The sequence below is a fragment of the Oncorhynchus tshawytscha genome, linkage group LG09 (genome assembly GCF_018296145.1).
Source record: "Oncorhynchus tshawytscha isolate Ot180627B linkage group LG09, Otsh_v2.0, whole genome shotgun sequence".
Classification (NCBI taxonomy): domain Eukaryota; kingdom Metazoa; phylum Chordata; class Actinopteri; order Salmoniformes; family Salmonidae; genus Oncorhynchus; species Oncorhynchus tshawytscha.
The window spans coordinates 71858674-71871279 of NC_056437.1; the positions used below are offsets into that span (position 1 = coordinate 71858674).

At 46.6% G+C, this 12606-nt stretch overlaps 1 protein-coding gene across 1 annotated transcript in view; it reads right to left on the reverse strand.

The window, feature by feature from the left end:
• Positions 1-2187: 2187 nt before the first annotated feature.
• LOC112258602 (1-phosphatidylinositol 4,5-bisphosphate phosphodiesterase delta-3-A-like) overlaps positions 2188-12606 on the reverse strand; it is a 29748-nt gene continuing 19329 nt past the window's right edge. The window contains exons 3-15 of the mRNA XM_024433081.2: positions 11009-11237; positions 10010-10139; positions 8905-9130; positions 8365-8566; positions 8107-8251; positions 7485-7637; positions 6398-6529; positions 6131-6284; positions 5783-5899; positions 5196-5374; positions 4837-4972; positions 4221-4370; positions 2188-4127 (exon numbers count right to left, since the gene is read on the reverse strand). Of these exons, the coding sequence (XP_024288849.2) occupies positions 3979-4127; positions 4221-4370; positions 4837-4972; positions 5196-5374; positions 5783-5899; positions 6131-6284; positions 6398-6529; positions 7485-7637; positions 8107-8251; positions 8365-8566; positions 8905-9130; positions 10010-10139; positions 11009-11237 (2102 nt within the window). The 3' untranslated portion in view covers positions 2188-3978. The remainder of the gene's footprint in view (positions 4128-4220; positions 4371-4836; positions 4973-5195; positions 5375-5782; positions 5900-6130; positions 6285-6397; positions 6530-7484; positions 7638-8106; positions 8252-8364; positions 8567-8904; positions 9131-10009; positions 10140-11008; positions 11238-12606) is intronic.

The following is a 12606-nucleotide window of genomic DNA, read 5'->3' on the forward strand; positions in this document are numbered from 1 at the left end:
CAAATTTCCTTTAACTATTGTTTTTAGAAAGTACCTCTTTTACTGTCCCCACTACAACAAAAGTTACTTAAATACATGTAAATTGTAATACTGTAGACTTCCATTCATTTCTATGAAGGACAGCTTGCAAACTGCAAATAGTCTGTGTAGCCATTTGATTAGATGTTCAGGAGTCTTATGGCTTGGGGGTAGAAGCTGTTTAGAAGCCTCTTGGACCTAGACTTGGCGCTCAGGTACCGCTTGCCATGCGGTAGCAGAGAGAACAGTCTATGACTAGGGTGGTTGGAGTCTTTGACAATTTTTAGGGCCTTCCTCTGACACCGCCTGATATAGAGGTCCTGGATGGCAGGAAGTTTGGCCCCAGTGATGTACTGGGCTGTACGCACTACCCTCTGTAGTGCCCTGCGGTCGGAGGCCGAGAAGCTGCTATACCAGGCAGTGATACAACCAGTCAGGATGCTCTCGATGGTGCAGCTGCAGAAACTTTTGAGGATCTGAGGACCCATGCCAAATCTTTTCAGTCTCCTGAGGGGGAATAGGTTTTGTTGTGCCCTATTCACGACTGTCTTGGTGTGCTTGGACCATGTTAGTTTGTTGGTGATGTGGACACCAAGGAACTTGAAGCTCTCAACCTGCTCCACTACAGCCCCGTCGATGAGAATGGGGGTGTGCTCTGTCCTCCATTTCCTGTAGTCCACAATCATCTCCTTTGTCTTGATCACGTTGAGAGGTTGTTGTCCTGGCACTATGGTGTTGAACGCTGAGCTGTAGCCAATGAATAGCATTCTCACATACTGTAGGTGTTCCTTTTGTCCAGGTGGGAACGGGCAGTGTGGAGTGCAATAAAGAATGCATCATCTGTGGATCTGTTAGGACGGTATGCATATTGGAGTGTGTCTAGGGTTTCTGGGATAATGGTGTTTATAAGAGCCATGACCAGCCTTTTAAAGCACTGCATGGCTATAGACATGAGTGCTACGGGTCAGTAGTCATTTTGGCAGGTTTCCTTAGTGTTTCTGGGTTACACGGACTATGTTGGTTTGCTTAAAGCATGTTGGTATTACAGACTCGGACGGGGAGAGGTTGAAAATGTCAGTGAAGACACTTGCCAGTTGGTCAGCGCATGCTCGCAGTTCCCGTCCTGGTAATCCATCTGGCCCTGCGGCCTTGTGAATGCTGACCTGTTTAAAGGTCTTACTCACATCGGCTCCGGAGAGCGTGATTACACTATTTTCCGGAACAGCTCGTGCTCTCATGCATGTTTCAGTGTTATTTGCCTCGAAGCGAGCATAGAAGTAGTTCAGCTCGTCTGGTAGGCTTGTGTTACTGGCCTTTACTATTTATATTTTTTACAACTTATACTTCACTACATTCCTAAAGAAATATTGTACTTTTTACTCAATACATTTTCATTGACAACCCAAAGTACTCATTACATTTTGAATGCTTAGCAGAACAGGAAAATGGTGATATTCACACACTTATCAAGAGAACACATGGTCATTCCTACTGCCTATGTTCTGGTTGACTCACTAATCACAAATGCATCTTTGAAAATAATGTCTGAGTGTTGTAGTATGCCCTAGCTGTTCATACATTTTAAAAACAAGAAAATGGTGCCACCTGCTTAAGGAATTTGAAATGATTTATACTTCTACCTTTGATACTTATATTTTAGCTATTACATTTACCTTTGATACTTAAATATATTTCAAACCAAATACTTTTAGACTCTACTTCAAGTAGTATTTTACTGGGTGACTCACTTTTACTTGAGTAACTTTCTACTAAGGTATCTATACCCTTACTCAAGTATGACAATTGGGTACATTTTCCACCACTGTATGATGCACGGATTTATGTCTTTTGATTTCACATTACTCGTACATCTTTACAACATCTGGATAGGTGAAACGAGTAAAACTTACAAATGGGGCTTTAATCATCTACACTGATACTAAATGAGTTGTGATAGTTTGATGTTCTCCAATGAATCCAGCACTACAGACGAACTAGACATTTATACGGCAGAAGGAGGCTCTGTGTGTGTGTTGTGTGTTAGGATGTTGTGAATACTATCTCCTACTTCACTTCCCTCAAAAATAAATCTGTTTTCTCACACAAACACCATTCAAGCACAAAAACATTGGAATAGTATGCCAAATTTGAAAATACAGAAGGGCACAGTTGGGTTAAAATATTTTTTATAAAAACTGAACATGCTACTCTTGGCTTTCACACAGACAAAGAAATACTGTACTAATGTCACTTACTATACTGATGTCAATGAGTATATTGCTCCTGAAGCTCAGGGAAATTATTTGTTTCTATAGTACTATAAAGACATACCATCTTCAAAGTTTGGATTCAATGGCTTTTTGTTGTTAAATAGACTGGGAGACCTTTCAGATTTGGTGGCTGGATTTAAACACTGACCCATATGAATCTGATGCCCACAGAAATAAAAGTCACAACAAAGTACACAATGAAAGAGACACTAAGGTAAACAGGTAAGAATACTGTCTTAGCAACTACAAGAAAGAATACTAACAGCTGTTTCCATTGAAATAAGGCAAATAAGGCATTTCAAACTGTCAAAACCATTTGCTGGTTTTCAAAATTAAAGTGACTTTGAATTTAAATTTAGATGACCAGAAGAAAGAACACAAATAATAAAGTAGTAATAATACATTCTACTAGTACATTATGGATTACTGCTTCGAAATGAAAAAATGAAAAAGCTAATACTTCAATTATATGTATTCAACATAATCGTGGTCAATTGCATTAGTCTTGATTTGACCCTCTGTAACTTTGATGCTGTTTTTATTTAGCAAAAGGAAGTTAGTGTCAGAGAAAGTACATGCAGTATGCAAATAAATTCATTTCACTGAGAGAATTAGAATACTGTAACTACATTAGAATCTAACATTTTACAACAATGTTAAATATAATCTAAAAACTTCTATCAGCAATTTCACACAGAAAGTAGTGTGTTTCATCATTTGCAACAAACACAATTTGTTGCCAACACATTAAGTGTTGAAATGTATTAATTCTGTCACTAAGGTTAAGGCATTCATTCAGTATTTTGGACTGTGTCATGCCAAGTGTGACAGACCAATACCACGACAACTAGACTTAATTTACAGATAAAATTGAGTCAATAAACACTATCGTTGTCTTGGAAAAAGGATCACAACTACAAGTCTTGCCCTGATAAAACACGTCTAGAAGTTTCAACCATAATATTCTGTAATAGTAAAAAAGTTTGAATAATTGATTGGATATATATAGATAGTGCTTTTCTACCAACCGAGGTACTCCGAGAGCTTTACATAGTAGAGGGAAACTCACCTCATCCACCATCAATGTGCGGCACCCACCTGGGTGATGCCCGGTGACCATTTTTGTGCCAGAACGCTCACCACACATCAGCTAAAAGTAGCAAAAAAGTTAAATATTTCTTAACTTTAAATATGTAAAAAATGTCGGGATACATCTTCATGATCTGCTCCAGGGACTCCAGGACACAAATCTGGCTTTGAATATAAAAACAAAAACTCTATATTGGCTTCATAGTAGGCAGACGGCTGCCAGGTAGAGTTCTGGTGTAAAACAGGTCATTGCCAAAGTCATGTCTCTATGGAAACAGACACAAACACTCAATGCACTGACGACAGAGTACAGAATACTCTCACAACAGCAACACGCCAGTGACTTTCTCTCCCAGCCAACACTATTCATCAACAGGCAAGACTATCATCCAGGTTTCACTGAGAAGGAATGATGTCTTCCTCTCTGTAGCCAGGGAACCGTAGATGTCCTGACAATTCTAAATTGGGTGTATGAAAAGAGTACTGGGACATAGGCAGGTAGCAGCTTGTCCTTTTCACCCCAATTAGGGAGACTTTCCCCCCCAAAAGAGAAGCATGACGCTTATCAGATAAGTGTGGCACTAGTTCAGGTAGATATGCATCATGCTTTGCCCTTGCTCTTAGCCAAGGCCATGCGCTCGGACACAGTCTTGATGGGGACCCCCTTACCGGACACCTTGACATGGATGAAAAGGGTGGAAGGAGAGAGGCTGGAGCCATCTGCCTTCAGCAAGTGGACATGGCGGTAACCTAGAGAAAAATAGACCCACTGGTGTCAGTGTCACCTCACAGACACACTAGCTACACAAACACCCCTACAATACAGAGACAGTATCCTAGTACCTGTACGGAGGCTGGTGAAGGGCAAGGTGTACTGGCCCACAAAGTCATTCTTGGCTTTGTGGTCATGGTCTTCCACTACAAAGCGTACCAGGGCCAGCTCAGGGACCTGCAGCTGGAAGCTCAAAGTGCTGTCCCAGCGTGGGTTAAAACCTGCAGGGGGCATAGGAGAGCTGTCAGACACTGCCATCCAACACCATTCACAGCCTGAAACTACTCAACAGACCGGGATAATGGCACTCTACACCGGGATAATGGCACTCTACACGAGAAGTATCATTTTCTGGTACTCACATGTCTTAGAAAATTGTACTGAGCAAAGATAATGGAGTAGCTGGGGTATCTATCATGTTTAATTATCATTATGGTAAAAATAAATATGGGAGTACGGAATAACGTTCCTGATCAATTTCCTGTGTGGAATAGTGCCCTAGGTGGTGGGAGTCATACAGGTGCCCTGGAATACTTATGTTATTTCATGGTAAAAAAATAATTCCTAATACTATTATGTTCTTCTAATTCTATTTCTAATATGGTTCATATGTGAACTCAAGGGTGTATACAACCCATTTTTTGAATGGGAGTATAATAGATGTGCAATAGATGAGTGGAAGGTTACCATTGTTGTCGATTCGGTGGGTTTTGTCTCTGGAATTATCAATGGCCACCCCGTGAATTTCCACCCACACCTGCGGGTCCACAATGGAGTTGGGCTTGTCTGTGTTGATCTTAGGCAGCTGCTGTGCTGATAATATCTGAACACAAAATCACCCCAATTACTTTTTTTGCCTTTGTAAATAAAACTCTAATATGAAAATGATTCAAATGATTTTACAAAATTACTAATAAGGTGAAGTAGTTTACTACCTTGGTCTGCTTCCATAACACTGCTAACTAAAATGTGCCCTACTATTCCAACAAGGCAGTTACCACATATAAACCACCACAACAGAATCTGATTCCCAGCAGGTTTCTCACCCGTATGGTGAGCTGTGTTGGGATGTGTCCTGGCCCACCTCCTGTGATCTCTGGGTTGAAGCTGGAGCTGGGGCTGCACAGGAAGCTGGGCTTGAGGATGTATCCACAGCGGCCGTTAGGCAGGAAGCGGCCCTGGTTCAGATCCATCTGCTCCCCTGGAGTCTGGAAATTCAGAGCCACTGCAGAGAGAGAGAGAGGACAGACAGGGGTGTGAAAGGAGACCACAACTACTCACAACTACTCATAATAACTAACCTCACACTTTGCTGCCTGGTAAAGTGTGTTTTGTTGTTCACCCCTGTGAGTAGAGAGCTGGGGACAGGGGTGACTAGAGAGCAGGGGACAGGGGTGAACAACAGAACACACTTTACCAGGCAGCAAAGTGTGAGGTTAGTTATTATGACTATTAAAGTGAGGAATAGGAGGCAAATACCTAACATTTGCAATGCTCTCAGAGGAGGCACAATGTAAAATAGCTTTCTATCTCCAGGGACTTCCAGGCTAGATAATGTTAAATAAATGAGCCACCTGTACCAACTCCCTCCTCCATCCCACCTCCCACACCCCTTCCAGCCCAGAGTGCTGACCCATCGAGCAGCCGCCGTTCCACATATCCTGGGGGTCGTAGTTGGAGGATTGGAGGCGCTGCCCGGAGGGGTAGATCCGGCTCAGCTGCCTGCTGTTGTGTCTGACAAACAGCTTTCCTGGAAGGTGATGAGAGGACAGGGTAAGAGATCCACTACAGTACCTCAAACGCATATAAAAAAAGACAGACACACACAAATGTGCACGACAACATGATGCACAAATGCACCCATGTATACAAGGACTCTCTCTAAAACTACAGTGCCAGTAAGAACTATGAGTCGGATCTAATCAGGAACTGATTCACAGAAAACTGTTCTGTTCGAGGTATGTCTTCCTAAGCCCCTTGCCGGTGTCCTTGATGTGTTTGAGGGCGTCATTCTCATTGAAGGATGACAGCTCATCGGGTGGTTTCTGGGCAGAGTGTTGGAACCCGCGGAAGGGGACACTTCGACAGTACACCACCAGTTCAGACAGCTCTGGGCTCAGCTTAGATGAGACCACCTGAGCCAGAAACACAGAGTGCACATGAGAAAAGCTTGATATATTGTATGTTCCTGATCAATTTCTGTAGACTTAGTGCCGTCTCAGTCACATGGAAGGTAAATGTGTAGCACCTTGGCAGGGTCCTTTTTGTTTCTGCTTGATGCCTCGTCGTCCGAGCTGGTATCAACGCTGCTGGTTTTCCCCAGCTGGTTCAGGTGCTGAACATCCTTCTTCCCCTTCACCAGGATACGACCCCTAAGCTCCTGCAGAGGGAATAAAGAGATGCTTCAAAACATATGTAAATATTCCTGTTAGTATTCCACCATCGTTCCATAAACATGCGAGGGATGGGAGAGAGAGGAGAAAAATACAACATGTTTCTTATGCAGAAGGGGACAGGGGTGAGTAGAGAGCCGGGGACAGGGGTGAGTAGAGAGCCGGGGACAGGGGTGAGTAGAGAGCCGGGGACAGGGGTGACTAGAGAGCCGGGGACAAGGGTGACTAGAGAGCCGGGGACAAGGGTGACTAGAGAGCCGGGGACAGGGGTGAGTAGAGAGCCTGGGACAGGGTGTGTGTCCTAGAGAGCCGGGGACAGGGGTGAGTAGAGAGCCTGGGACAGGGGTGTGTCCTAGAGAGCCGGGGACAGGGGTGAGTAGAGAGCCTGGGACAGGGTGTGTGTCCTAGAGAGCCGGGGACAGGGGTGAGAAGAGAGCCGGGGAGAGGGGTGAGTAGAGAGCCGGGAGAGGGGTGAGTAGAGGGCCGGAGACAGGGATGTGTGTCCTAGAGAGCCGGGGACAGGGGTGAGTAGAGAGCCGGGGACAGGGGTGAGTAGAGCCGGTGACAGGGGTGAGTAGAGAGCCGGGGACAGGGGTGAGTAGAGAGCCGGGGACAGGGGTGAGTAGAGAGCCGGTGACAGGGGTGAGTAGAGAGCCGGTGACAGGGGTGAGTAGAGAGCCGGTGACAGGGGTGAGTAGAGAGCCGGTGACAGGGGTGAGTAGAGAGCAGGTGACATGGGTGAGTAGGAGCAGGTGACAGGGGTGAGTAGAGAGCCGGGGACAGTGGTGAGTAGAGAGCCGGGGACAGTGATGAGTAGAGAGCCGGGGACAGTGATGAGTAGAGAGCCGGGGACAGTGATGAGTAGAGAGCCGGGGACAGTGATGAGTAGAGAGCCGGGGACATGGGTGAGTAGAGAGCCGGGGACAGGGGTGTGTATCGTACCTCAGGAGAGGGCAGGTCCTTCAGAGGGTGGTCTTTGAGGGGCTTGGTGAGCAGCCTCTTGCCCAGGATGGTGCGCAGGTGTCTGGCCATGACTGTCTGCTGCTCCACCGTACAGTGGTTCTCAAGGGACAGGATCAGGGGGTACGGGGAGGCCTAAAGGAAAAAACAAGGGTTGGTTCATAAGAGGCCACTCATTAAAATGTAAGAGAAACCATAAGCTCATTAGGAAATAAGCCAGGGTTTATTCTGGACTACACTGAGGCCAAGAAGCTGTTGGACAGTCTTATTAGACTCCGAGCCAAGACTATGACTGTATCTTGAACTGCATGTTGGCAGAGGCAGAAAGTCAACAGTCTAGATTGGTTTTCAGCCACTGGCCTGCTGCCATTTACTTGTTAACTCTATTTTGTTGAGATGAGGAATACTTTGCTTTCCATAAAGAGTCACATACGGAAGACATATGTGCATGATGGTTAAGGAGAAACATTTGGCCTCCCTATAAACCACATAACCATCTGTCCATCATCCCCCCCCAACCCACTAAGAGGGTCTCACAGGACAGGTGTGCTCCCTTTTCATTGTATTTATTTTGCTGTTGTAATTTTTGTAATAAATTGCTCACCTTGAAGGCATACTGGGCGATGGTCTCGATGACCTCTTTGAAGGGCACCTTAGAAGTAAGGGTGTGTCCATGGTAGATGACAGGCTCTCCTTTGTCCCCGTCCCAACAATCCAGCTCCACACATCGACAGCCCTGGTTCAGAGCTCTGGTTCACACAGTACATGTTCTTAGTGTGCGTGTGCATGCGGGTTTATGTGTTTTGCATCTACGCGCCTGCATATGTATGTTTGTGTGCGCATATGTGTGTGCATTCAATACCTGATGTATGGCTCGGCGCTGCTGGCGCTGGTGACCTGGTCCTTGGTGAGGTAGGTGTTGTGTGAGGATGAGATGAAGTAGTGGGCCAGAGGTCTGGTCATGTCCTGGTGCACCCTGGCGTGGTCGGGGTTAAACACATCGTTCTCCTGGGACAGCATGTACACGGTGAAACCATTCTGGGTCATGAACTGGTTGTTCTGGGCTGCAGGGAAGACATCAAACCATCAACCTTTTCTGAGGGTTATGAACAGGAAGTGACGGGTACAGACATGCTCATACGATTGTGGGAAAATAAAAGTCAGGTGCGGAACTGGCCCTGAATTTGCAGCAATTAAATCACGTAAAACGTAAATGCATAAAACATTCAGATGAATGAAAGCACAGCGAATATAAGGAATGTAGTATAAAAAGATGTGAAAACGTATGCATTCTGGATTAGTCGCTCTGGATAAGAGCGTCTGCTAAAGGAATCAAATGTGAAATGTTTTGGTCAGAAAAATCCAAGGCTAAAAGGATGTTCCCGTGTTTCTTCGGGCCTACCCCAGTCGTTGAGCTCGTAGGTACGGATGAGGCTCTGAGCGTGGATCAGTGACGCGTCCTCCCCCTGGTCTCCCAGGAAGTCTCTCAGCTCAGCGGTGGACAGAACACAGCCGTTACCAGAGTAGTGTCTGAACACCGCGTCCAGCTCCGGCCGCCTCATCAGGTCCCTGCAGAACTCTTCGATCTCTACGTGGTCCAGACGGCCGTCACACGACCGGTCAGCTTTCTGAGAGAGGGACGGACGAATAGAGGAGAAGGAAGGACAGACAGAGAGGAGAGGGAGGGAGGGACAAAGAGACAGATGGGCGAACGGACGGGCGGACAGACAGAGAGACCTTGGTTAAGGCTGATCTGATTAAAAACACTAAACATTCACAACCCCTCCACACATTTTCAAAGTAGTTCCCTAAAAACAGAGAGCTAGATCAAAGTTAATACCTTCAATTCTTATAGGTGAGCCATGTTTATATTATCAAATGCCCAGCAACCCCATCCACTCCCACAATTCATACCATATAGACAAACATACACTCCACACATACTGCACTGCAGTTGGTTTGATATTCAGTCTCTGAGGAGAGGGCTGGGCAGGGTTGGAGAAGGAATCACATGGCGAAGGAAGGAGCAGGAAAACAAATGGACATTAACGGAGAGAGGAGCTGAGAGACGTAGCGGTAATCCTCAACTATGGAGAAATGACTGGCTGCCTGATCATTTGAGAAGGGGATGGGGAGAGGGGGAGAAAGGAGAGGGGGAAGATGGAGGAAGATGGGGGAGATGGGGGAGGACAAGACCTTCAGGGGAGACAGAAAGACAGCAGTAGAGAGAAGAGGGCGGGAGAGAGAGAATGAGTGTGTGAGTGAGAGAGTGAGAAAGAGAGCGAGGGGCCTCCTGGTTGCTTGCCACTGGGTTGGTAATTGAACACAGACTCCAGGCTGGGAGAGAAACGCAGCCCCAAACAGCACACTGGGTAAACAATGGCCTTCAACCAACAACAACATCTCGCTCACACACATAAGCACACACCCATGAAGTCAAGGCCTATACGTTAAACATTAACGTACAAGCATACTAAACGCTGCACACACATACAGCATGTGCTCACCTTGAATAGCGAGCGTGCGTACTGTTCATTCAGGTCTATGTTGATCATCTGCAGCAGGCGTTTGACCTCGTCGTAACTCATCTTCCCATCGTCGTTCTCATCAGCCCGTCTCAGGTAGCCACGGATCCAGGTGTGGGGGGTTAAGGAGAGCAACCAGGGGAGCATACTGAACCTCTAACCCGAAACACATCCTTAAAAGTACATATACTATGGTATATACACAAAACACATCTATACATACAAGCAGAGTTGATGCACATGCATACTGTATATAGGCACATTACAGCCCACATCCAACTATGGGTAAGGGTCAATTGCATCATTTCTTAATTTACAGCAATCCCGGAATCAATTGTGTAACCAACCATTCAGAGGAGGATAGGTGTCTAATTCAACTACCAGGAATTGAAATGGAATACACCCCAGTCTATGATTCAGATGTGTGTTGGCTGTAGATACATGTCCTGTTGTGCCAACATCCATCTGAAGTCAAAATACTAAAAGCCTCCTCCAAGGCCACTAGCGGAATAGAACACAGGGCTGACGTAGAGAGAGGAGCCTATGACACCTCCCTCTTCCAGGACACACACAACAATAGGAGCTATTGCAAACACTGCTGGGACCTGCCAGTGTTAAAACCGCACCGCACTAGCCTGGACATGCCCCAGAGCCCCTACTGCTCTGTTCTCAAGATCTGGCTTTGCCTTTTACACAAGTGTGTCTGTCGTACCCACGTGTCGCTAACAACCCAGCGGCTATACCAGGGATCATGTTTGACAGGATATCCAGACTATATTTAGACGCTGCTTCTTTGCTGGGCCATTGCTGCACATCTTAGGTATGCTGTGGATGCGGGATGGTGCATGTGACAGTGTTATGTTCAAAAGTCAGTCACCATTGCGATCCTGGCTGCCCAGCCTGCACTATATTTACCTTGAGTCGAAAGCTGGCAGCCTGGCACAGCGCAACAAAGGCCCACAGGAGGGGGGTAAAGGATATTGGTCCAGTTTCTCCTTCTGGGTCATGTTGGCCACGCGCTCCTTCAGTGTGCGTATCCCCTGGACCCAGCGCCTTGCCTCCTCCTCACAGGGGCAGAGGAGGTCCAGACTCTTCCTGGCTCCTCTGAACACCACCGTGAAGCACTGATTCTCTGGTACCGACCCGGATAGCCTCCGCAGAGCCTCAGACTGGCAGCCCTCACGCACACACTCCACCTCTGTCACTGAGACTGGCACAGGGAGAGGTGGGGGAGGGGAGGTGGGAAAGGAGGACGGTGGGGGAAGCAGAGAGGGGGATTGCATTAAATCTGGGTGAAGAATAAACAGAATGACAAACGGCACCAAAACACGTGGAACTTGGGAGGGAGGCTCGGAGCTGAAAGGTCGTGAACTTCAGGGGGAGTGTGGTAACACCCACATAGCAGTGTGACATGGCATCTCGGTGCTGGGGTCCTGATTTGGCAGTTAAATAATACGACCTGTACAGACACAGACCTGCGTCAGCTGCGGCTGCACAATATGTTTGCAACTCAGGCCGACATTCATCTGCATGACAAGGTCCAAATTTAACTAGCAACTCAAGTGTAGGCAGGACCTTTGGCCCAATACCATGACGTGTTTGTGTGTGTAACGAGATAAAGGAAGAAAGAAGGATGCCGTCTCATTGACTTTTAGAGAGATTATCATGCATTTCAGATCTCATTGATTTCTAGAGAGATTATCATGTACTTTAGCTCTCATTGATTTCTAGAGAGATTAGCATGTATTTAAGCTCTTATTTATAACAGTAACAACTGTGGGAGTGGGCAGGGCTTTACACGTGATGGCTGACCCTCTGCCCAGCAACACAACACCAGCCTACGACCACATTACCCTTCATGCACCACATCCAGAATAAAGCCCGGTGAAGATTTCAAACATAAGACTATGTCCACTACAACGACAAACCCCATATCCCTTCATTAATTGAATAGCTAGAATTGTGGTTGGGTTGGTGGAGTAGCTTTCAAATCAGTCAGTTGATTTAAGTACATTTAGCAATGCCTTTCTACACTGGGATCAGCTTTCCAGGCAAATAGTGACACACAGATCAACGATGGCTCAGCCACAGGGCTGACAGTGCCAGAGGCAACTGTCTCTTCTGACAACGGCCTCTTTCTGCTGAACAGCTCCCGCCTCTCCGCCTCCTCAAAATCGCTGACAAATTCCTGCCCCATCGCTCCATGACAAGAGTGACATTTCAATGCGGAGAGTAGGGGGGGTGTGGTGTGTGTGTGTGTATGAGACTGGCACAGCCAAAGTGTTAAGTGCGGTGCATATTCTCTTAAGCCCATCTGAACAGAGGGGATCATGCTGAGCTGCATGTGCCAGACCCAAAAGGCCCTTGAGACCACCTGTAGTCAGCATGTGTGTGTGTGTGTGTGTGTGTGTGTGCGCGCGCGCGCGCGCGTGTTAATGAGCATGCATACGTCCTTCGACTCAGCCACTTTTGTGTTATCAGTAGCTGTCTGCTGAAGTGGTCAGCCTGCCTTTGTCCTGTGGCCTGTCAATGTTCTGTAGCGTTAGCCAAGTGTGACTGAAGTGATACCGCAACACCGC